Genomic DNA, 25,719 nt, shown 5'->3' with positions numbered 1-25,719 from the left:
AGGGGAAATTGCCAATAGGGATGAAATTAGACTATCTGGGAAAGCATGTACTAAATGGTAAAGCGTTTACGGTGAATCCAAATAGTGCCATTAGAACTGTGGCAGAAAAGAACATTTTGCCCCACTTTTTGTAATGACAACAGCTCAGGAATGGTGCTGGAGTCGTCGGGGGTCATGAGCTATCAGCCCTCTGATCAGCAGCGTGGGCCCGCTGTCCTGCCTGAAGGCTGCTGGGAGCACTCGTGTTGACAAGGCCCTCTTTTCCTACAGAGCTCTCTCTCTTCATGTTCCTTGGAACAACCTTGTCTCCTGGAGACAGGTTTAGGTCTGGCAGGACCAGAGAGCAGGAGTGAGGAGCTGGGATGGGATGTGCGCCCTTGACTGTCGCATGGTCAACGGGCTAGAGGTGGATGAAGAATTGTTCTGGAAGGCCTAACTTCTCCCGTTTCTCATGACTGGGATTTAATGGGGTACATCTTGTGAATCCACAAGCTCAGCATCACATAGGCAGAATGGGTTGCTTGGCAGAAACCCGTATTGGAAAACCCAAAAAGGATGGATTTCAAGTTGGTAACAAATGCACTAGGAGCTAGCAATGTGATATGGTTGGGAAATAGCCAGAGTAACTGAGGGAAAAGATCTTGGATAGCTTCATTTTTATATCCATGTTCACCTACAAAAATTCCAAACCAATGAGACAGACGTAGGTTGTTTGTATGGTTCTCAGTCGCAGACTGGGAAGCAGGAGATTGAAAGCCAGGGAGCCAGATTTTCTTTCCATATAAGGAAGAACTTTCTGTTGCAAAGATGAAATTTGCCGCTGCAGGAGATAATGATCTCCACCTCTTTGGCGATCTCAGGTATTCCATGGGGGGGATTCATACATGGGGGTGGGCATGGGCCCAATGGCCTTTATGGTCTTTGCTCATCTTGAGATCCCAGAGCCAGTGGTTCCTAGTGGTCAACAGGAAGACAGACACACACACATTAAGGAGTGAAGTGCCCCTTTGTGGATGTGGAAACTGATCTCCAAATGCTACTTGCAAAATAGAGGGTAGAAACAGACTTTAGCACTCTGGTTTTCAGACCTATCCCTGTAGCTCCCTTCTTGGTCTTCAGAGTCCCTAGGCCATCCCTAGGCATCTATTTTTCATGCAATATCTGTTTCCTCTGATGAAATGTTCCTGTTGCAATATTGGAAGGGACTTTGAGCTCCTAACTGGATGACAACCTTTCTACAGAAGTACTCGGTCTGATAGTGGTCCAGTCATCTCAGTTACAAATGGGCCATCCCTTTACCCTCTTCAGGCCTGCCTCTGGGGTCTCCTGGGAGTACTACAGTGGCAAGAATTCTGTACCGAGTTCTGGTTCTGGCATGTAGTGGAAGGTTCTCTAATCCTGTTTCCTTACCTCACTTAGCAGTCACTTATATTTGTGTTCATTTATTAGACATACAATAAGTAAGTGATCTTTGCAATATTTCAGGTATTGTGGCATGCTTGCAAAAACAAGTAATCAAAATAAATGTGCCATGACTATTTGTCTAGAACAAGTAGAGCTGGTTTTAGGGCACATAGTTGGACAATTTTGGACTATCTATCGTATTTATAGAAGAGACAATATAAGCTACAAGAGGAGAATTGATTTGTCCAAAATATTAACGAGTGACTGATCTAGGCTCAGGGCTTGGGTCCTTTTGCTTCCTGACCAGTGCTGCTTATTGCTAGAAGATTCACTGGGGATTAGAACAAGCAGTTTCATGATGCAGTCCCCAAAGCCACGAAGTGGGCAATGAATCTGAAAAATGGCTCTTCTGACCTATGAAAACCTTTATAGCCAACAGTAGAACACGATCATGCTAAGAAATAGAACCACTAGGAAACCAAGATACAGATTCCCACCTCAGAGCAGACTTGTCTTTCCCTATACCACCATTTTCCCCAGTGTCTCATCTCTCTCTCCTTTCTCCTCCTCTAATTTAGTCTGGAGTCATTTTAGACCAGATTCATTCTTAACCAACTTCACTGATCCTAGTTATTGAACACTACTCAGGAACTTCGGATTAGAATCAATCTTACAAATTAAAATAGGTATTCTACCTTCCTACCCTTCCCCACCAAGTTTCTCTTGAAAATCTGGTTTTATTCTGGGTCTTCCTGCCTGATATCTGTCCTATGAAGAACTCATGCAAAACTAAGTTCCCTGGAGGACTTTCAGCCCAAGGGAGTCAGGGATTGGGGTCTGGGGGTGGGGATTATTTTATGACTCATCTGCCATTAGAAGAAGTACAGACTTGATTCTTGGTGACATCTTCAGGTGAATTCCCCCCAATTCCTCCCCCTACCCTCAAATTGATAGATTGACTTCCTAAATGTAGTTGCATTCTGGATGGCCCCATTCCTAAGGTGAACGTAAAGCCTTTCAAACCAGTCACTTCCTTGTTTGGGTGTGGGGGTGGGGGAGTGAGATTTTTCTGTAACAGGACAGCATGTGGAACAGTTTAGACTCTACTTCTTTTGGGGTTAAACATTTACTCCGAGTTAGGAATTCTCTTGTAAGTGGGGTATGTTCTTCAAGTGCCAGAGAAGAGAAGGGTGATTTTTCTGACATCCTCTAGCCTGCGTTTCCATTTATGGAAATGTTTACCCACCACACTGATCTATTGGAAGAGAAGGAGGTGACTCAGGGCTTAGGAGAAGCAGGATTTGAATTCTTGTTTCCAGAAACAAAGTCGCTCCCCTCCCCCCTCCCCCGCCCCCACCCCTCCCCCTCCATTCCTTTGCCCCTTGTTCTGGAAGCTGAGGAGAGCATGTCGCAGTGCTGTTCCCCTCTGGCCTCAGGATCACCTCCTTGCAGTGGGACTCAGGGTGTGTGAGAGGGAGTGAGAGCCAGCGGAGGGCCAGCTGCCTGTGAGAGCTGACATCGCGTGAGTACATCATTATTGCCCGAGCGAATGGCGTTTCTGCTCTCAGACTCTGCCTGAGTTTATAGCCCTTGCAGCTGGCTCGCTTGCCCGGTGATGGGACTTGTTACTGGGAGCTGTGTGACTGCTTTAATTTGGGGTGTGGACAGCTGCTTTCCCAGGAGAGTACTCTTCACAGTGGGATTTGGAGATGGATTCTGCCTCAGGAAAAATTCTATTTGTGTATAAAAAAAATGAGAGAGAGATTTCCTCCCACCTGAGGCCTAGCTTGAGTTGGGTAGGGAGATGATATTGGAATGGGGTCTGTCTGAGTGCTAAGGCTAAAGCGACAAGCCAGAAAGGATGTTTGGGGAGGCTTCCTTAGCCAGGGACAGTTTTAGCTGGAGAAGCAGAGTTATGGTTGGACTTATGAGTACGTCAGATGTTGTGATACAGCATTTGCACAGCATCCACAGTCTGGAATAAATACCTGGTGTGCAGGACCTTGTGTAGATTTGATGGAATGACAGTGCTGGGAAGAGACTATTCAGTTGATCTGTCTCATTTTACAGCGTGATGATGGGCAGAGGGCACAGCTAACTTGCTTTGCAGGTCTGTGGATGATTAGGTGGGATTAGAACACAGATCTTCTCACTCTCAGTTCAGTCCTTCTTCCACTACACTTAAGCTGCCCTTGCAGGCAAAGGCAGAGAATGTGCCTATTTTGCAGATGAAGAGATTGGGGCTCTGAGATGCCTCTATTGCCCAGACTTAACTGTTCCAATCGTGAGAAACTGAGAACTAGAACCACGTTCTCCCAGTTCAGATCTCTGTTGTGTTACATGGGTTTAGATGTCTGAATTTGTTGTTTTTTAAAATTGTACTCTTTTCCCCTCCTTTTTTGATTTCTACTACTTGCCTTTTTTCTGCTTTTGGTTATGTGAATGTTGTTTGAAGGTGAGCTGCTGCCTTCTGATCTGCTTTGTTGCCTATATCTTTACCTTTTCTGAAAGGGGATGATAGCTTGTCCAAAAGGCAGAACTGAATAGCAGAGCCCTTTATTTCAGTTTCATCCATGGCAGTGGAAATTATGCACGGAACTTGAAAGAAATTGAGCAGGGCTTTCCATCTAAGCCTCTATCCCTATTTTTTGAAGCTGCAAGAATTCTGGAGTATTATTTTCTCCCATTCAAAGGTGAGCTCTGATTCTGAATAGATTTTAAACTCTCTCTCTCGCTTTCTCTCTCCCTCTCTTTTCCTCCCTCCCTCTCCTTCTTTGATGCTGTGGCAGCATTTGAGAGATACCAAGAAGCTCACTGCCTCATTACAGTCCACCAGATGCCATAATGAATAACTCTTTGTGGTCAGTTCAGCTTCTGATCAACGTGGGGCCCTTTTCTCCAGTGCAGAGAGGACAGTGGAGATGTGTTTCGGGGAAGCACTTTGATGCCAATGGCATTAGGTGGCAGATTTAATGGAGAAGAGAAAGTGCTCTGAGACCTACATTTGTTCCGGTCAGTGTGGAAGGGAGGGGAAGGAGCTATGTAAGTTGTTCTGAGGTGCTGGGGAGGCAGGTCTTGACCAGGTCTTCCAGGTACCTGCATGCGACCTGTCTCCTCCTCCATGGCCTGTGGCTGGGTGGGGATTGGAGGTCCTGCTCTCCAGGTGGGAGGAGGCTGCCTTGAAGCTTGAAGGCTTGGGATGTTTTCCTGCTGTGGTGCTGATGGACAGGGGCACTGAGAGATTAGGGTTGGAGGTATCAGTGTGAACAAACACTATCCCTGTTAATAAGGAGAACTGATATGAACGGATTGCTTCCCAGTGCCAAGCGTGGGGCTAAGCACTTGACCTAAATCACAGTCACTACCACAGCTACCCATGTGTACGTACAATTTTAAAAAGTTATTTTTAATTTTGGTAAAATACACATACTATAGCATTTACCATTTTAACCATTTTAGGTGTACAGCTGAGTACTGTTAAGTACAGTCACATGTTGTGCAACTAATCTCTAGAACTCTGTTCATCTGCAAAACTGAAACTCTGTACCCATTTAAATATTAACTCCTCATTCTCCCTTCCCACCAGCCCCTGACAACCACCATTCTACCTTCTTTATGTATGAGTTTGACTACTCTACGTATCTCACATAGGTGGATTTTTTCTGACTGGTTTATTTCACTTAGCATAATGTCTTCAAGTTTCATCTATGTTGTAGCATATGCCAGAATTTCCGTCCTTTTTAAGGCTGAATAACATTCCCTTGTATGTATATACTTCATTTTTCAAAAAATCCATTTAGGTACGAGTATTATATATTTTTTTAAATCTCCTTTTTATAGAGGAAGAACCTGAGGCTTCAAAGGGTTAAGTGAATTGTCTAAAGTCACACCGTTAGTAGTGGAGCTTCAGGGAGCATGTGATCAGCAATCAGCGGAGGCTGGATTTTAGGTGACAAGAGTGTGAAAAACCAGGGTGATTCTTAACTGGAGAGTGCTACCTCCTCACACATTGCTGTGACATTTCAATAACCAAGTGTTCCAAAGGACTGTATGCAAGTATTTTCCTTTGTTTTGTATTGGCCTTTGAGAATCTCAGAGCCAAATCTGAAGCCCACCTCAAGCAAATGGTATGAGACTTGGAGCTTTTTGTAATGCGTGTCCCTTTCCTTCACAGTACTTTTCCTTCCCCGCTCCCCAGTTTTTTCACTTTGAAAAAAGTCATGCCCTATGTGCATCTTTAGGTACTACTTAAGACCTTCTGTGGAACAAGGCAAAATATGTGAATCAGTCACATAACAGCAGGTATTTTTATAATTAAGAACAGCTGGTCTGCGGAGCAGTGGATGGAGACTGAAGATGCGAGTTTCTGACTTGGCACTGCTCACTGAGTGGTTAGCTCGGGCAATGAATGATACATCCTCCTTTCTGAGTCTCGGTTTTCTCACCTGGAAGATAGGGTTGTTGATGACAGCGAACATTTCACCGTGCTGAGCCCTACACAACTGAAGTGAATCGACATTATTCACTTCAAATAATGCTCTACATTATTTATCTCTTTCAATTCTCCCAGCACTCCCCCAAGGCAGGTGTTATCCTCATTTTACCTGAGAAAAGTAAGGTCTAGAGAAGTGGGAAAACTTGCCAAACTCCTACAGGTTCTGAGTGCAAGCAATAGTGATCCATGTCAGACTCCGAAGCCCAGGGTGTTAGCCACAGCACTGGGCATTTGCCCTTCAGCAGTCTGTAAGGTTTCTTTCATCTGTGGCATGTATTTGTCTAATTTTATTAATTCTTTATTGGATTCCCACTTTTGTGCCTTGTACTGTTCTGGGCGCTGATCCAGCACTGGGTTTAGAGGAAAGAAAAATACACAGGAAACAATGATCCCTTGGAGCTTACATTCCAGTAGGGATGTGTGGAGGAGGCAGATAATAATAATAAAAGAACACGTAAACATAGAGCATGATAAGTAACACTTAGGACGATTCACATAGGGTCACATGACTTTTTTCAGAGTGAATGGAGAAAGAGTGCTGGGAGGTGATTATTTAAGCTGAGATCTGAATGGTAGGAGCCAGCCATGTAAAGGTCAGGGGGAAGAGCTTTGTGGGCAGCGGGCACAGTTGATGCAAGGGCTGTAGGGTGAGAATGGGTTTGTGTTTCAGGAAGAGAAGGAGCCCAGTGTGGTTGGAGGTAGTGGGCTGAACAGGGAGAAGTCTGAGGAGAGTGGAGAGGGGCTGGTAGGTGTTAGTGAGCTGGAGCAAGGTCTTGGACCTGAATCTAGATGTAATGGGAAGCATCTGAGCTATGTTTTACCAGCATCATTCTGTCTGCTGTGTGGGGGGGGTGGATTATAAGGACAGGGCAAGAGTAGAAGCAAGAAGGAGGTTAGGAGGAGCCTCTTGCAATCATCCACATGGGAGGATAGCAGTTACTTTGATGAAGGTGGTAGGAGTGGGTCCAGAAAGAAGTGAATGGGTTCATGATATGTTCTGTAGAGATTGCGTGCAGGAACTCAAGTGCAGTTTCCTTCAGAGAAGGGTTAAGCTCAGTGGGAAGGTGTCTGGGAGACCCTGATGGAGGTGAAACATATGCACAGACTTGCAGCTGATCCAGACGAAGGAGTCTGTGTGCTCCCCACTTTGGTTTCTAACCATGAGCTGCTGGCTAAGGAACGGAGGGCAGTGGCTTCCTGCCTCTGACTTCCTGGCTGAGAGCTGCTGGAATGCCCCAAAATAAGCCCTGAAGAACATGCCATTTCCTTTGCTCTCCCTGGGTATTTGTATAAAGCATTCTTTCCCATCAGGAATACAGAACATTCAGAGTGATGTTGACTTTATGGGCCATATTTAACATAGTGTTTTTCCTTGATGTGTTGTCTGTTCTTGCAGAGATTCCAGCCTCCAGGAAACTCTGGTGAGAAGCCTTCAACCAACCACCCTGTAAGATGGGTCTGGAAGGTGTAATGGGACCCCAGAAGAGCTGGGGCTTCAAAGCCCCACCTTGGTTTGAGGACCCTGGTCCGAGGGTACTTCCCAGCCATCCTCTTTCATTTACATGTGAATTCACTCTTGCTGACCCTTGCCTGCTCCCGGTAATTACTTTTAATGGACTCAGCTTTCCTGTAATTCTCCATGGTTCAGTGGAGAAACTGGTCTCAGAGAAGTTAGGTGATTTAGTCAGTTTAAGGTTGTGGAGATTGAAGATTCCTGACAGTACCTTGTGCTCTAGCTACCAGGCCAAAGTGACCTCGCATGTGATCTCATGGTGACTTTGTACTACACTCAGCCAAAGCCGGGAGGTGCTCAGAGATTGTAAACTAAGTCATCTGAAATTCACTCTTGAGGCTTCTTGACCTACTCCTCTTCAAATAGTTTGCAGTCTATATTTACCAGGTTTTTTCTTTTAAGACTCTTCAATATCATCTTAAAAACAATGTCTTGTTTTTTACTCATTTGAATTTCTTTTAAAATTTCTTTCATATTACCCATTCATTCAGTCAACAAACATTTATTGAGTTCTTACTGTATGCCAGGCATTGTGCTAGGTGCTGGGGATTGATTCAAAGATAATTTGGAGGCGTTTGGAAGGGGAGTGGATAATTACAGCACAGTGAGATAAGTGCTATAATAGAGGGATATATAAAGAGCTAGAAATAGCACTATGAATAACATCTCTGAACAAATTGCCTTCTCTTTTCCTTTTGGATTATTCCCTTATGTATATTGCCCAAAGTGGGATTACTGGGTCATTTAAAAGATGAAAACAATTTGGCACAAAAAGACGTAATGGCTTGCCTGGGGAATACAGCTCAATTTTCAACAGGGGGAAAAATTGTTGACAACTCCAGATTTAGATACTTCACCAGGAGGACACTGGGCGGTTTTTGTACTACGCCTGTCAATATCAGCAAGATGGCTTTCAGGGGGAGCACCTATTCTAAACATGTCAGCCTGTGTGTAGAAACACATATCCTTATATTTAACCTCACAAGTTAATTGTTAATTCTCACAAGAACCGAGCTATATGAGTATGATTGTTTCCATTTCACAAATTGAAACTGTGCCTTTGTTAATGGGAAGTGACTTGCCCAGGATTCCATAGTCAGTTTGAGGAGAATCCAAGTATCAAGTGCAGGTTTTTTGATTCTACGACTCCCATCCTGTTCTCTATGGTCTGCTCACCAATTGTGGGTACTTAGGCTCCAGCTAGGGCCTGGAATTCATTTAATGAGCTGTAGGGACTCTTCTCAAGGAAGTCGGGATCTACAAAATAGGTATAGAAGTCCTGGCCCCCAAAGTCATTGCCAGGGAACAGTGTCCTTCTGGACTTTGGCCTGAAATGACCTGACGGCCCTCTATTCCAGGTCCTGATTTTGGCCCAGGTCCTGAAAGGTTACTACATGGCCTTAATACTGGAGCCCAGAATCCCAAGTAAAGCTGAAACCATGCCATAGGTTCTGCTTTGAAACATTTATTATTTTCCTAGAATATTTATCTCTGTGTGTCCCTGACTGTAAGTTTATTTATTTTGTCATTTACAATGTTTTCCTTGTATTTATGGCAGTAAGTAAAAACTTCTGCCCCTGGGACCGAGGGCTCATCACAACCAGATGACAATATGTGCCCACCGTGAACTTCCTTGATGCTCCCTCTTACTCATTCTTAAGTCGGCCACATTTCCTGCCATTCCCCACAAATGCCCTGAGTTTTCTCACCTTCATGCTTTAGCTCATGCTGCATGCTGTTCCTTTAGCCTGAGAGGACCTCTCCCGTCTGCATCCGCAGGCCTCCTTTTCCTCCGATAAACTTCTGCACATGTGACACTTTCTGAATGAAATAATCCCTGATCATCTCCCGTTACCCACATTCCCCACCAGCCATACTCCCGCACATTAAAGTGATTTCTCTGTTCTCTCTTCTGCTAACTCACACCACAGTGGGCTGTGAGTCCCTAGAGAAAACACTGGTGCTTATGAGCTTGAGATCTTGGCTGTGATACCTCCTAGCTGTGTGATCGGTCAGGTCAGTTAGCCTGATTGAGCCTGAGTTTCCTCATCTGTCAAATGGGTGTAAATAATCATGCCAAGTCATAGAGTTGTAATGAGGATTTGTATTGTTATCTGTGCTTCTAAGGCACTTGCTGTCTTCTACTGTGCTGATGTCTTTTCTCTCCTAGACTGGGAGCTCCTTAAGGGCAGAAAGGGAATCACAGCTTGCTTGTGTCTTTGACCTGCTACAAAGTCTCCTTTAAGGGAAGGGATTCCATACAACTTAACTGGTGACAAGTGCAGGCTCATTACCAGTTGAAGGCTCCAGGCACACAGTGTGAGGCCTGGTGGGAGTTCTGAGATACAGAGCTTTGGGCACACACAGGGTGTGTTGGATAGGCCTCTGCCTCCTGCTACTTCAGTGACAGGAAAGCAGCTGGAGCCTGTGTTCAGCCTGTGTTCTTCTTTACCAGATTGGTAGTGCTGGCATTTTCCTAAAGGTAGAGTGGAAATCCTGCTTGGAACATGACACGTAGTTTCTTTCCTGGGTCTTCCATGGCTGAGAGTTTCTGACTACAGGAAAAGATGCATGAAGGTGTCGGTTTGGGACAACTCCGAGAGCTACCTACTCTTCTGACTTCTCTGTGGGTAGGGCCCTTCAGAGGAAGCTCTCCTTACACACTGCCACCCTTGCTATGTTTGGAAGCTGACCACGGAGGGGGATTTTGTTCTTGAAAGGATAGCTGTACCATTTAACTTTTGCCTGAGTCATTTCCCAAAATGCAGTACCCATGAGTGTCAAGATCCAAATGTCTTAGCCAGGCGTGCCAGGTCCTCCACGTTCTGTCCGCAACACTCCTTTCTAGCCTCATGTACCACCACATCCCTCCGTGTCTTCTGCCGCTGACTGGCCTCACCAGATTAGTCACTTTCCCCGAAAACACCCTGAACTCATCCTCAAGACCTTAGGACATCATGTTCCGTGGGCCTAGTTCCTACTCCTCATACATGGGAATCCTCTTGGCTGTTCAAGCTCAGTTTAGAAGTCACCTGCAGAGCTTTTCCAGGCCTTCAAAATGGCATTGCGTGTACTTGTGCTTTGCACACTTTTCATTCTGTTTTGTGTATTCAAGCACGTCCCCAGTGAGGCTGTGAGCTCTTGCAGAGCTCAACGCATGTCTGCCTCAGTACCTACACCTGCTGGGTCATACACTGTGCCTCACTAAGGACAGGAGGTGCGAGCAAATGCATTTTTTGTGTACCTCTGAATGCAGGGCACATGACATCCCGTCACCTAACAGTTGCGCCAGACGGTTGTTCAGAAGCTCATACGAGGCTTACGTGCAATTTGTTTGATCATGAGCCCAGCCATTTGAATGGTTTTTGAATTGGCCTGATATCAGCTCATTGCTAACCTTTCTCAGGTGGGCTTCCCACGTACCCAGCAGATGTCTGCTCAGTGCTAGGGCTCTGAGCTTTGTATTTCACTTAGGAACGTAACAGCAAGGCGGAATTCAAGAAGGGTCTATCTGCTTCTAATGTCAACATTTTTTTAACTTTGAATGTTTAGCCTTTGTTTTTTTATTCCAAATCTCCCTGAAATGTGAAAAATAGCAGAAGACGGTTTTTTCTTTTTTTCTTTCTTTTTTTTTTTTTTTTTGTATATTTCTGCCTCTAGCTGAATAAGCTGTCCATAGTGTAGTTGTAAGTGCAAATTAATAAAACACGTGTCATGGAGCCTGATTTTGAAGACTAGGGTTCCAGTCCTGGATTTACTACTTCCTAGCCTGAAACTTTGCCTAACCTCCCTGAACTTTAGTTCCCTTAATAGACAGTTGGGAAATCTTTCTCATAGGGTTGATGGAAAGTTTAAATGAGGTTTTGGACATTAAATCGGGATTTTTACTGCTATGTGGTTCATAAACTGGGTTTGAAGGTCATTTATTTTTTATTTTAAAAGGATTTCATTAAAAATATAGCTAACATACAATATTATATGAGTTTTAGGTGTACACCATAGTTGTTCAATATTTATAGACCTAAAGAAGTGATCACCATGATAAGTCCAAAAACCATCTGACACTGTACCACGCTGTCACAATACTGTCTGTGTTCTCCATGCTGTATATTACATCCCCATGACTTATTTGTTTTATATCTGGAAATTTGGACCACTTATTGCCCTTTACCTTTACCTCTGCCTTTTTCATTTTTTAATTACAGTTGACATGCGATATTATTTTATATTAATTTCCGGGTACAGCATAGTGGGTAGACATTTATATAATTTAAGGAGTGATCCCCCCAGACTAGTCTAGTACCCACCTGGCACTATACATAGTTATTACCATATTATTCTCTATATTCCCTATGCTTTACTTTACATCCCCATGACTATTTTATAGCTATGAATTTGTACTTCTTAATCCCTTCATCTTTTTCACCCTGCCCTACAACCTCCTTCCATCATCCCAAGAAATCTAGTATCCATCTGACATTATATATAGGTATTACAATATTATTGACTATATTCCTTATGCTATACCCTGCATCCCCATGACTACTTTGTAACAACCGATTTGGATTTATTGATCCCTTCCCCTTTTTTCATCCACACCTCCAAGCTCCCTCTCACCTGGCGACCATCAAAATGTTCTCTGTATCTATGAGTTTGTTTCTGATTTGTTTGTTTGTTTTGTTCTTTAGATTCCACATATAAGCAAAATCCCATTGCATCTGTCTTTCTCTGTCTGACACTCCACTCAGCATAATACCCTCCAGGTCCATCCATGACACTACAGATGGCAAGAACACATTCCCTTCCATGGCTCAGCAGTATTCCATTGCATATATGTACCACCTCCTCTTTAGCCATTTATCCATCCACAGACACCCAAGCTGCCTCCATATCTTAGCCGTTGTAAACAATGCTGCAATGAACATATGTCCCCTTTAAGTAGAGTTTTGGGTGTCTTCAGATAAATACTCAGAAGTGGGATTACTGGACCCTTCTTTGTTTCTTGTTACAGCCTTTGTTTTAAAGTCTATTTTATCTATTTCAAAGTCTATTTGGTGTAGGTATGGCTATCCCAGCTTGTTTTGTTGTTGTTTGCTTCTATTTTCACGGAATATCTTTTTCCATCTATTTACTTTCCATCTTTGAGTGTGTCTTTCAATCTGAAGTGATTTTCTTGTAGGCAGCACATGTAAGAGTTTTGTTTTCTTATCCATTCAGCCCTCTTATGTCTTTTGATTGGAGCATTTAATACATTTACATTGAAAGTAATTGTTGATAGACATGTAGATATTGCCATTTCATTATTCTATTTTTGAATTTTTTTTTCCATCTTAAAGAAGTCCCTCTAACATTCCTTGTAATACTGGTTTGGTGGTGATGAAATCATTTAACTTTTTTCTTGTCTGGGAAGCTCTTTATCTGTCCTTCAATTTTAAATGATAGCCTTGCTGGATAGAATAATCTTGGTTGTAGATCCTTGCTTTTCATCATGTGGAATATTTCCTGCCAATCCCTTCTGGCCTGCAAAGTCTCTGTTGAGAAATCAGCTGACAATCTTATGGGAACTGCCTTAGAAGTTACTAGTTGCCTTTCTCTTGCTGCTTTCAGGATCCTCTCTTTGTCTTTAACCTTTGCCATTCTAATTATAATGTGTCTTCACATGGGCCTGTTTGGATTCATCTTGTATGGGACTTTCTACACTTCCTGGACTTTTATGCCTATTTCCTTCACCAGGTTAGAAAAGTTTTCTGTCATTATTTCTTCAAATAGGTTCTCAACCCCTTGCTCTCTTTCTTCTTTTTCTGGTGACCCTATGATGCTGTGTTGTTACGCTTGATGTTGTCCCAGAGGTCTCTTAAACTCTCCTCGTTTTTTAAAATTATTTTTTCTTTTTGCTGTTCTGATTGGGTGTTTTACACGTTGTCTTCCAAATTGCTGATTTGATCCTCTGCTTCATCTAGTCTGCTGGTGATTCCTTCCAGTGCATTCTTCATTTCAGTTATTGTATTCTTCACTTCTGACTGTTTTTTTTTTTTTATGGTTTCTATGTTCTTTTTTATGCTGCTATTTCATTGTTAAAGTTCTCTGAGTATCCTTATAACTATTGTTTTGAATTCGTTGAGCATCCTTATAACTATTGTCTTGAACTCTGTCTCTGGTAGTTTGCTTGCCTCCATTTTGTTTAGTTCTTTTTCTAGAGTTTTGTCCTGTTCTTTTATTTGGGATCTATTTCTTTGTTTCCTCATTTTGGCCATCTCCCTGTTTTCGTTCCTATGTATGGAGGTAGATCTGCTATGTTTCCCAGTCTTGGCCAGATGGCGTTATGTAGTAAATGCCATGTGGGGCCCAATGACACAGTCTCCCTTGTCGCCTGCTCCAGGTGCTCCAGGAGTGTCCCTTGTGTGGGTTGTGTGTGCCCTCCTGTTATAGGTGAGCCTTGATTGTTATTGTCATGTCACTGGGTGGGATTGACCCTCAGGCTGATTTCCTGTGAGATCTGGCCATGTCCACAGCTTACAGGTTCCTGTGTAGGGGGCTTACCTCAGTGAGTGGGGTTCACCCCAGCGGGCTCTGGTGCCTGATGAGACCACCATGTATGCCGCTTGTGGGGCTAATTGGGCAGTGCTCTGCTGTGTTCTGAAGTCCAGCCTCCATGTATGTTAGTTCTAGGCCTCTTGGGAGGGGCTCTGGTGCAGGCCCAGGTCAGTTACTGCCCGTGACCAGCTGGCAACTACTTGGTAGGAGGTACAAAGCGATCTGCAGGTTTTTGTTGCCTGTGCTAAATCTGGTGGCATGTGGGAGAAGCCATGGTTGCAAACCGAGGACGGCTGCCACCACTACTGGGTATGGGGTACCTCTGCTAAAAAGCCAGGATAAGTTGAGGCCTGCTGCTACCTGCCGGCTTCCTTAAAGTTCAGCCACTGCTAATGCCTCATGTGGTATGTGAGTTGGGTGAGGCAGGATCTTAGGGAGTCACTAGAGTGGGAAGAGTTGTGTTTTCCAGGTTCATGTAGATTCGTGTTTGGTGCCACTGCTGAGCCTGGAGCTACTCAGCAAAAGTCTCAAAGCACACTGAAGCCCGTCATTGCCCATCTGTGGCCTGTTGACTTCAATAATTCAACAAGAAAGAGTGCAGTTGGGGGGGGGGGCTTGTTGCTTGCAAAGAAAGTGCTTCCTTCGTAGAGGGTGGAGTGGGATCTCAGTGAGTCAGCAAGGCAGAGAGCCCCAGATCTCACCAGACCAGTCAGATTCAGATTTGGCTGTAAGTGTAGGGGGCGGGCTCAACACATTAAAGATGGCGGTCTCCTGCCTGGCTGCACAGGAACAGGCCCTGCCTTGGGAAAATGGCAACTGTTTTCCAGCCCTGGCCTCGAAGCCTCAGTCTGCTCCCCATATGCCTCGACGCCCCCCGAATCACCATCCCTCTGCTGGAGCCCAAGGTGAGTGCCTGAGAGCAAGTGAGTCTGTGTGCAGGCCATTTGAGAGGACATCTGGGCTTTCTGCAGTCTTCCACCTGAATTGTTGGAATCCTCACTTTATCACATTGAGATATTGTGGGGGCTTCTTTTCCCGGCAGCAGTACTTCAGGCTTGGGACCCTGGAGTGGGGCTGGGGTCCATTGCTTCTCTGGTTGGAACCTCTACGGCTGAGATATCCCTTTCTATTTCAACTGCCACACAGAAGTTTGAGACCAGCCTGGTTACCATCTCCGCTTTTTCTACCATTCTTGACGTGGCTTCTTTATATCCTCTAGTTATAAATCTTCTGTTCAACTAGACTTCGGATGGTTCTCCAGGTTGATTGTTCTATAATTTAATTGTAATTTTAATGTGTTCATGGAAGGTAGCAGGCACAGTGTTTATCTACTCTGCCATCTTGGATCCTTGAAGGATATTTTTAAGCAGCAGTTCCGAAAAGTGTGTTTTTGAAGGAAAATGCTTGGACATTTAAATTTCCATTCACATGTTTTGTTTTGTTTTATTTTATTTTCTTGAATAACAAAATAAATGAATTTATAGTCAGGGCATATATAGCATCTAACAGACTTAGGAAACATACATGGCTTATAAGACTCAGTCAGTTATAGTGCACGCAATTTAGAACCACAGAATCAAAGACTTTGAGAAAGGAGAGAAACCCTGGTAGTTTAGAGGGTGAACATTAATTGGTGCATACTAGGTGCGAGTTCTGTGCTGTGCATGCTGGCTATGGAATCCCATGACATGATTGCATACATGTAGTGGGTTGGTGGTATTGGCCTTGTTTTGCAGACTGGGAAGCTTGAGCTCAGAGAGGATAAATAACTTACTCAAGTCCAATATCACAGCCTTGAACTTCATCCTGTATTCACTATGGCCTCCAGAAATCCTTTCCATTTACAGATGTGACAACACCTGCCTTTACTTTGTTGATCCTTTATCCTCTCATTCCGGGGGCAGCCACTAATTCTGGGCCAGATAAAGCAGTGGGGATGGGCATTCTTGATGTAGTATAACTTGATTAATGAATCTAGATGTGTGCCTTGATGTTTCCTACCCGAATCTGCTCATTTTGAGCTCCTTTGACTTTATTCATTCATCAGCCTTTACTTCTTTTTCTCCCTTTTGAAGAGATATTTGCCTTTGCTCATCTCCACTTTGAGGTTAGGAATATATTTGAAGAGGACTTCATATTTTCTTTTAAAAAAATTAAGAGTGGAAAATTCATTGAGTATTTTCCATCATCTCTCCAATGATGTGCTGGTGGGAAGAGGAGGCACCGGGCTGGGAGTGAGGAGACATGGTTCTCATCTTGAATCTGTCACTGACCAGTGAGAGGACTTTGAGTCAATCCCTTCTTTCCTTCTCTGAACCTCAGTGTGTTCATCTGTAAAGAGTGATGGCACTATGAGGTGACTCCTAAGACTTTAAAATTCTGCATGCTTGATGGTGTCAAAACCATCAACTTCTGCTGAGCCGCGTGGTCCTGCAGCTGTTTCTCTGATACTTTTCAATCTTTAGATTTAATCTATTCAACAATGTATAATTTTTAAAAGGAAGCTTTTATAGACACTTCTGAAATATAAGAGTGGTGGTGGGGGGATAAATGGATGTTAAAAAATAGAAAACAACCAATTAAATAGTATATAGCATATAATTCTCCTTGGAAACTTACCACAAAATTGAGGAGCACTTTAGCAACTGGTAATTTCAATTGCATTTGAACTCTGCTAATGGTTTGTTTGCATGGGAACTTCAATCATTTCACAGCGGTTCTTTAGCAAAGCTGCTTGTTCTCTTTATGGAAAAGAAGGAAAAAAGAAATTATTGAAAGAGAAGTTGACTATGGAAAAGGGAGGCCACTTTCATTTGTGCATGGAGGGAAGCTGGCAAGTATGTGAGAAATTGCCCAAGGGCCAAGGTGGAGAGCTTTGTCTTTCTGCCAAGTGTAGAAATCTGGGAAGTCAGACATCCCTTGCTGTCAGACATCCCTTGCTGTTGTAGAAGCCGCTCTGATTTGTATCTCCCCCTGCAAGGAGATGCTTAGGTTTCCTGGGCCTTGAGGGTGGGGGTTGTCTTTTGTTCTGTATGATTGCACTTCCCACAGGTCTAATGCTGGCCTCCTAATACTCCATTCCTCAGCAAGTTTGAAATTAGGTCCTTTCTCTCATTTCAGTGGAATGGCTTTGAGAATTCTAATGTCCTTGAAGACCACTAGCTCTCAGGAAACTCATTGCTTTGCTGGACTTATTCTGATTATGCTCCATTTTTCTAACTTAATTTCTTTCTGCTGTCGGCCTGCACTGTGATTGCTTTGAAGCACGAGTTCAGAGGTCTGGGTGTGAAAGTCCTGGTTTTGCTCCAAAGCCGGTTGTGTGACCAATTCCCTCTGCCCAATGAGTCTTTCTGTCCTCCTCTGTCAAAATGGTGGTAACTGGGTCTAGTGGAACTAGCCCTGGACTGCCTGCTACTTGTGGTGGGCTCCTGGAGTGGCCACCTCCCTACTCTGGCCCCCGCTTCTCCTCCAGTCAGTTGGAAGTGTTGAGATAGGGTCATTTGTAAGGTCCCTCCGAACTTTGATCTTATATGGGTATTTGAAGACTGAATAAGAAAATAACACATGAAACAACTGTATGATTGATTCAATAATGTTAGAAATGACAACCAAGAAAATGAGAGTAGTAGTTTTTTTGATATGTAGATTTCTCCTGCATATAAAAGACACATTTTATAACAGCCCACTGCTTTGGCATCTGTGTACGTTGGAATACATATTGCATCATTCTTAGCAAGATAGTAATAGCTCATAATGACGTGAATCCTGTAATGAGGACTTAATGGGAAGTGTCAAGCTTGTCCAGCTTTGCAGCTGCTCACTGGATCTAACTTTTCAGGCAAGGAAAACTGAGGTTTAGAGGGATCCTATAGTTAGAAATTTGTCTCCAAGGTCATATTTGTCTCTTTTTTTTTAGCTGTCATTCAGATTTTGCTGTTAAATTTTTTCTTGCCTAAAATGCGAGTATCTAACTAATTGATCTTTCTCTTTTACCTCTGATATTACCATGAAGCTGTTTTCCCAGTTGAGTTGAGGGTGAACACTGAGGTACGGTTATCCTGTTTAACCATCATTCCAAGACAGATTAGTGAAATAAAAGTGCCAGAAGCTGACTGGGGGCCATACTGGGAATGATGCCAGGCTTGAAACCCACAAATCTAGTGGCTTTCCTCTATATCTGAGCGAGTTCATAAACCTGGGAATTTTGAAAGCTGGTAAGGTCCTAGAGATTCATAAGCAATCCCTTTCACCCATTTTCCATAGGTGGGATCATTGAGACTCAGAAACAGAATCGAAGACAGAATCCAGTCACCTGGTTCTCAGTCTAGGACTCTCTTTCATTGTTCTGGGCACTCATTGGAGGGAAGATATTTTTCCTCAGTTGGTGAGTTCTACGCAGAAAAGACTTTTCCCTTTTATAGTCAATGTTCACATTTTAATGAGTTTTAAAAAATCAGTGATTTCCATTGAAACATGGGAACTAATAACTAGGATGGACTAAGAACTAGAGAAGAACTGAAATGTTCTTTCTTTTTTCCTTGAGTTGATTTCATTGGCAGTGGATGAAATATAATAATGCTAATAAAATGTGTGGCAAAGAAAAGGTAGGACTCAGCTCTTGGAAGGTGGCATGAAGAGAAATTGGAAGAAAATATGGAGTAATGATGACTTCCGATTGCCAGTAATTGTATTGCTTTCTTCTTTCTCCTTTGGCATAGAGGAAAGTGTTTTTGAAATTGAAAGACTGAAATGAAAATGTCAATGAACAGTATTATGGGCATTTGCGGGGATAGAAAGTAATATTATTGAGTGGCTTTTGTTTACCTCTGGGTAGGGTGCTTCTGTGATCTCCTTTTATTTTCACAACAACCCTTTGAGGTAGAAGAGGTTAACTTTGCTTAGGCAAAGGGTGTGAACCTGTGTCTTAAAAGGCATACTAGAGCTCCACTGGGATCTGAGTTTGAACCCTGTTACACACTCAGAAAGGGGAATGGTGACCAGGTAAAGTAAGCTTTCCTTTGTGTTTGGGAATTCCTTTGTGTTTAGAGGGTAGAATAGAAAGAACAACGTGTTCTAGACAAGAGAGGTGGTCAAAGCACTAATGGTGTGGATCCCTTACGCAATGGGGAGACTTGAAGAAAACAGCTGGAGAATCCTGGGAAAGGCTTCTATTTAGAATTCTAGTTCTGTGGTCTGCTCCCCCAGGGCCAGTCCATACGTGCCCCATGCCCTGGCTTTATACTGAATAAATAACATGCCTTGCCATGTTTGCGATGTTGTTTTTCAAAGTGGAGCAGGTGCTGTTGTGATTGATCAAACCTAACTTCAATTAAAAGTGTGACGGAGTTTATAGCTATATTTTGTCGCCTCTTCTTTTCTTAATCAATGTATCTTAAAAGAACAACTGACTTTCTGTGCGCCTATGGATCTGCATAAGATAAAGGGCTGGGATTAAATTGTGATGAATATGAAGGCTTGCACTTGCATTAAAAAAAAAAAAATTAGTGTGTAATGACAGAAGGGAGAGAGTTCCTTCGCAGGAGTGAGCTGAAAGAGATGCAGAAGTTTTTGTTGTCTGTAAGCTAATTGTGAGCTGAATTAAATAGAGTATATTATCTAGAACAAAGTGGGTGGGGGGCTCCTGCTGGAAACCAGAAAGTCCCGAGGTAAGGCGGGCTTCAGGCCCATTTGAGTAGGGCTCGGCTATACCTCTGCTGTGCTCCTTGCTCTGTCCTCTTCTGTGTGTTGGCTTCAACCTCAGGATGTTTCACCTCGTGCTCATGAGATGGCTGCTTGCTGGAACCTGGGCCATTGGGGGAAAGACAGCCCCATGTACCATGTCTCCACAGACTTAGGTAACTACGTACTCCTGCATCAGTCACTGAGGCCTAGCGGAGGACACTGTGCTGACTGGCATGTGTGAACCAGGGCTCTCTGGATTTTGAAACAATCCCACCGAAACCTCATGGCAGCCTCGCAGTGGAGAGGTGGTGGTCCCTCCAAAGAATATCTAGGTGCCATTAGGAAGCGGGGAAAGGACTAAAGCTGTGTGATTGACCAGGAACCTTTTAATACTCCTGCCAGAGCTCCCCTAGAGTGTCAGGTTTTAGTCCTCGCGTCATCATCTGAAAGGGACTTTAACCAACTGGATTCTCCGTATGAGGACGCTAAGAAGGCTGGAAATGATGTCCCACCAGGACTGTTACAGGATTGAGACTCCAGAGGAGACGGGATCCATGGCACATGTGATTAAGGCCTTTAAGACTAGAAAACCCGGTCAGAAGAGGGACAGCGTCTCGTGTTCATGAGTGTTTCCCCAGAGTGTAGTTGGATCTCTGGCACGTGATAAGTGCACAATGCATTTTCATGTACAAAAAGAAAAATCCAAAGTGAGTGTACCCTGAGGGTGTCCCATTAGGCACTGGCCAATTCTCTGTTGGAGCTTTTTAGGAATTCTAGCACAGAATAGAGCTGGACTGCATGTTTTTATGAGAGTAAAACAAATGCCTGGACAGAAAGAGGCTTTTGGGACCAATATGGCTTAAGAAGTTTGTGAGTTCATAAAAAGGCAGCGGGTTGGGATATCAGAAGATCTGCCAATTGTTAGATGTGCAACCCTGGAAAAATAAGATCCCTCTGCCTTCATTTCCCTGATCTGAGAAATAGGAATAATAATCACTGCCCTGCCTATCTCTCATGTTTGTTGAGAGCAAATAGGCTGATAGGTGCCAACTTGTTTTGCAAACTGTGAAGTGTGGTCCATGTATAATAGGTTATTACAGTTGTTTCATTCTTTACAGACTCATCTTGAATATACAGAAAAATAAGATGAACTAATGTGCAGTCCCTGCCTAGCACTGTGCTTGGTGCACAGTGTATACTCCGTGTATGTCCTTCCTCCTAACTCTGCACCCCCGTTGTCCCCAGAATTGGATGGGCAGTAACTTGTTCTCAGTCTTGGAAAGGAGCTAGACTGGGATCTTGCTTAATGATGGAGGTTGGAAGTGACATGAAATAGTATATTATTCCTACTTTCCATATTTGTTTTTGCTCTAGGCAGCAGGAGGTGGAGGGAGGGAGGTAGAAGACTGTGTCAGTGCTTGAGAAATCCCCTAGAAGCTACAGTCTAGCCATTTGGCTCTTGCTTTGTTTGATTAGATAATCACACCTTCTGCTCCAGGAGTGACTGGCCCAGTGGGAGTCAGGAAGGAAATTATTTCCCTCTGTTGATACTAGTGTGCAATTGTTGATGATAGCCAAGGACTTTCAGTTTTAATATTTCCTCTTTGGTCCTCAGAAGAATCAGGTATTAGTTTCTGCCGGAAGCAGAGCATTGGTTACTTCCTTTTAACTTTCAGAGGTGAATGTCTTGATTCCCAACAATTGCTTGGTTAGGTGGTTTCTGGGCATGTGTGACTATCTGCTTAGTCAGCTTTTGTAGCTTCTATGTTATTACTTCAAAAATTACAAAAGGACTCGCTGGGTCTGAGTAGGAACTCATCCAGCCTCTTGAGGCTCTATAGCTCTTCTCTAACCCGAGGATGTCTTAGGAATTGTTTGCTGTCCATGAAAATAAAAGGAAGAGCTATCTCTCTCTCTTTATTGCTTTCTGCCTCGTAATTCCACAGTCTTCTGTTTTCTGACCTGAGCACAGTGGAGATACCTCTTCCTTGGGGAGGGCCCTAGGAGGTCAGAGGAATTCTCAGGTTTCCCCTCATTGGGTTACTGTGCAGTAGAAGAAGTCTGATGTTGAGTGGATGGAGAGCCTCATGAGTCCTTTGTAGATTGCTGCCAAGTATATACCTCTGGTTCACAGAGAGTGTGCTTGTTCTCTGACCTGATCCCAGCATTTGTCTGGAAGTCAGTGAACGGCACGATCTTTAGGACACCACGGTGAATTAGGCACAGTCCCTGATTTTTTTTTTTTAATTAATTAAATTTATTGGGGTGACAGAATTGTACACCTGAAATCTATGTAAATTTACTAACAATTCACAGTCCCTGATTTTGAGAAGCTTATAATCTCATTGGAGAGAAAAGACATACACATGTGATGGAAATAGACCTTAGAAAAGTATTGTTTACAACATACATTCATTAATCTCCAGATATGTTTCAGGCCTCACATTAGGTGCTTGGGAAATCAAGGTAAGTAATTTACAGCTTCAGATCTCTTGGGGCTTAGATGATAGGTTGCGAGAGTGGAAAGAACTGGGAACATTGGGAAAGGTTTCCAGGAAGAGGGGATCTGATCTCCGAACTGCTCAGTGAGCCATGGCGCTATAGGACACAAGCCCACGAAGTTGGCAGGGTGGGCCCGTGGCCATAGCTTGGTTCACTAGGGCTGAACAAGTTCTAAGAGTAGATATAGCTGATAGCACAATACAGCTGGGCAGGTAAGGCGTCTCTCACCTTGCACGTATGGTTCAGTCTCTGGTTCATTCTCATCAGTAAGCAGTAGCTGCAAGTGTCATGTTGATTTTAAACTGCACTGACATTTCCATGGTCTTCTGTGTGCTCAGAGCATGCTTGGGTGTATGTCACCAAACTAGAAAGCATCTCTGCCTTCTTGAGTACAAGGGTTCCTTTTGAGAGTTTCTGATACCAAATTTCTTAGAGTCTACTCCCCAGGCCTCATGAAAAGTGGTGGAGTTGGTGAGGGTCATGAAAACAATCTCAAACTTGGATGCTATCTTCATTAGCTATTGCTGCATAACAAATTACCCCAAATTTAGCACCTTCAAACAAGAAACACATGATCTCACAGTTGCTGTGAGTCAGGAAGAGGGAGCACCTTACACGGGTGCCTCAAGGTCTCTCCTGAGGTTGCAGTCTTGGGTGACTGCTGGCTTTGCAGTGTCCTTTGAAGGCTCAATGCAGGGTTATCCATACTAAGCTCACTCACATGATTGTGGGCAGGATTCAGTTACTCGCTGGTTGTTGGACTTAGGACCTGAGTTCCTTGCTGACTATTGGCTGGAGGCCACCCTCAGTTCCTTGCCATGTGGGCCTCTCCATAGAGCAGCTCACAATGTGGCAACTGGCTCCCCTCAGAGCAAGTGAGCAAGAGAGAGTTTGACAGATCAAGCCGCAGCCTTTTGTTACCTAATCCTGGAAGTGACATACACTGTTCCCTCTGACTCATTCTATTTGCTACAAGCAAGTCACTAAATCCAGCCCACACTCAAGGAGAGGGATTGCACAAGGGCATGGATATAATGGGGTGGAGTTGCAGGAGGCCAGCTTAGGCGCTGCCTAGGTGACATGGCCTGTGCTAAGGAGGGAGTAGGAATTCCAGGCAGCCACTGAATAAACTCAGCACAACTTTTTGGATCGATTTTACTTGAAGACGTCTTAGGGTGAACTCCATTTCAAATCTTAGCATAAACATTGATATATCATAGAGTACAAAATTGGCCTGGTTTTTCAGAGGAAAAACACAAGTTTTCAATTAACGCTATGCTCTCATACCTCTACATTTTTACCCGCTTTCGCAGTTAGAGCTGCTTTGGTGGAAATGTTGGAATGTTCTTGCTGGAGCTCTTTACTGTACAGGTGAGACACCAAGACCTGGAGTAGGGGCATGGCTCCGGGGTCATGGAGCCTGCCATAGGAGGAACCCTCCACGGCTCCTTTGACTCTGTCCCAGTGGTTTATTTCCACCTCTCCACACAGTCTCTGCTTCATAATCAGTCCATACAACTTTCGGCTATGTTTTCTCTGCTTTTTGCAACCTCGATCCTGTCCCAGAAACAGACTGGGGAAAATAGGTCAAAATTTGGAGTCTTGAGCCTTCATGTCGTCCCTTTCGTTAAATTTCAGGGCCTACATCTCCTGATGGGTCTTGGCTGTGTCCTGAAAAGTTGCATAAATCAGTATTACTTGGCTCAGACAGTGTGTCTCTGCAGTTATGAATAACATTTGTATTAAGAACAGTGAGCCAATACACAACATTACTATGAGACTGACAGGATCAGACATAAAGCCTCAGCCAATACCTTCTGTCTGGCAGAAAGTTCTTTTCCAGAACATCCGTCTCTTCCCCCCACCAAAACAGTCTTTTTATAAAACCCAGCTTGGCAGTACATTTTGTAGAAGATGACAGGTTCCCTTAGAGTCCACCTTAACATTCCTAAAAAAAAAATCAATGGAAATGGGAGACTTAAAATTATGGTCAAGCTCATTAGTAGGTCTACTGCCAAAATAAGGAAAGCCAGCTTTGGTCATTGAGACTGTCACTGGCCAGAATGTTAATACTATTCCTCGTTCCATGGCCCCTTTCAACTCTCAATATTTTTTTATAGTTTAAGTACTTTCAAAGTATTTTTTATCAATTATTTGATTTTTATTGATAGTCCATGGTAGGGAATAATTTTAAGTGGATGAAGGCAACAAGGTAAAGCAAAATTTGGAGTAGGATGACAATCATGATTTAACTACATAGTCTTACTTATGTCACTTATTCGTTTTTTAAACTGGTTTCCATACTTGAAAAAAAATGGGGCAAATAACATCTACCTCACAGTTTCTTTTGTGCTCACAAAGTTGCATAACATATAAACTACCCACTGAGTGTGGAACTCAGTAGGCAGTTGGTGCCTATTAAATGTTAAGTTTCCAATCTCCTTTATAGTTTGTACCTGCTAGAAACTACCCTCAGTTCTTTCCTTTGTCAGACCGTTACCTGAAAGCCCTTGTACTGTCCTTTTGGCTTGGACCAAACGTGCAGCATTTGCATATGTCACCCCGGATTTCATGTTTTCCTGAATAACTCAAAGTCTTAACATTTACTTTTGCTCAATGGCTCCTAAGACATGGATACAGACATCATAATGTACTCATGTTTTCTGGTATTTGGAAATATAGTAGTTCTGTGAAAAGAATATTCATATACTATATTTTATGAGGAAGGCCTCTTGGGCATCACTACTTGAAAAGTTAAGTGTTGGTTTTCATGACCAGATTGTCTAGTCCAGAGAATGAGCTCCACTCAGCTGCCATCAGCCACCTCTCCTTTGTAAATGGAAGCTTCTCTCGGACCTGCCCAGCACTGACCCTCTTTGGTTCCTTTTTGGACTTCGTTAGGATGACATCACCTCAACCTGCTTCAATGATGACTGGCTTGAGTTATATCAGTTATTAAAAATGATCTAATATTTTCCTTTTAAATCTAGGGCCCTGGCTCATTCTATGATTAAGCTAGTGATTTATTTATAATATGGTACGAGACGGCTGTAGCCATTCTATGATGTAATCTAAGGATGACATGAAAACAAAATAGGCTTTTACATAATGAAAGTGTTCCTGTAATACAGTTTATAGCAAAATTCTTTTTCCACTGAGAATGGAGATATATTCTTGACTTTCCCTCTACTCCTTTTTTATCTTCTTTTCCTGTTTGTGAGTCTTAAGGCATTTAAGTCAATTTGAAAAAAATCAGCATTTAAAACACCACAAAGACTGGTTTACTTTTCTAATTTTGTCTTAGCATCTTGTTCAATGTCAGGGGCCCTGAAGAAGCCATAGCCTCCATTATGGCTACTGCTCTGCTCAATAGCTCACAGCTTCCTCAGAGCACACAACAGTCCTCACTGTTCCTTTGCTAATGCTGTTCCTTCTACTGGAGATGCTTTCCTGATCCTGAAGTTTTTTCTGCTAAAGATAGAGCACACTGATTTCCTAAAGACAGAAAGCTTCTTCAAGCCAGTTCAAATATGCCTCTTCCTCCAAGCCTTCTTTGAAGCTTCGCCCCTACTTAGAAACCCTTTATCTC

At 43.3% G+C, this 25,719-nt stretch overlaps 1 protein-coding gene across 15 annotated transcripts in view; it reads left to right on the top strand.

Moving 5' to 3' along the window:
- Nucleotides 1-25,719, top strand: part of LPP (LIM domain containing preferred translocation partner in lipoma) — a 639,752-nt gene that overhangs the window by 49,333 nt on the left and 564,700 nt on the right. For 4 of the 15 annotated variants that reach the window (XM_081077930.1, XM_081077931.1, XM_081077927.1 and 1 more), the window contains exon 3: nt 18,210-18,330. The exons of 3 other annotated variants lie outside the window; for them this stretch is intronic. Coding sequence is in view for 1 of the 12 variants with exons in the window: in XM_081077922.1 (XP_080934048.1) it covers nt 7,352-7,498 (147 nt within the window). In the remaining 11 variants the exon portion in view is untranslated. Of the gene's footprint in view, nt 1-2,582; nt 2,927-7,295; nt 7,499-18,209; nt 18,331-25,719 lie in introns of those variants that run through there. 8 more of the 15 variants (XM_081077925.1, XM_081077923.1, XM_081077924.1 and 5 more) reach the window with 7 other exon arrangements.

The sequence above is a fragment of the Rhinolophus hipposideros genome, assembly GCF_964194185.1.
Source record: "Rhinolophus hipposideros genome assembly, chromosome: 2".
Lineage (NCBI taxonomy): Eukaryota > Metazoa > Chordata > Mammalia > Chiroptera > Rhinolophidae > Rhinolophus > Rhinolophus hipposideros.
The sequence above is the reverse complement of the archived record's forward strand: the minus strand, read 5'-3'. Positions and strand labels throughout refer to the sequence as shown.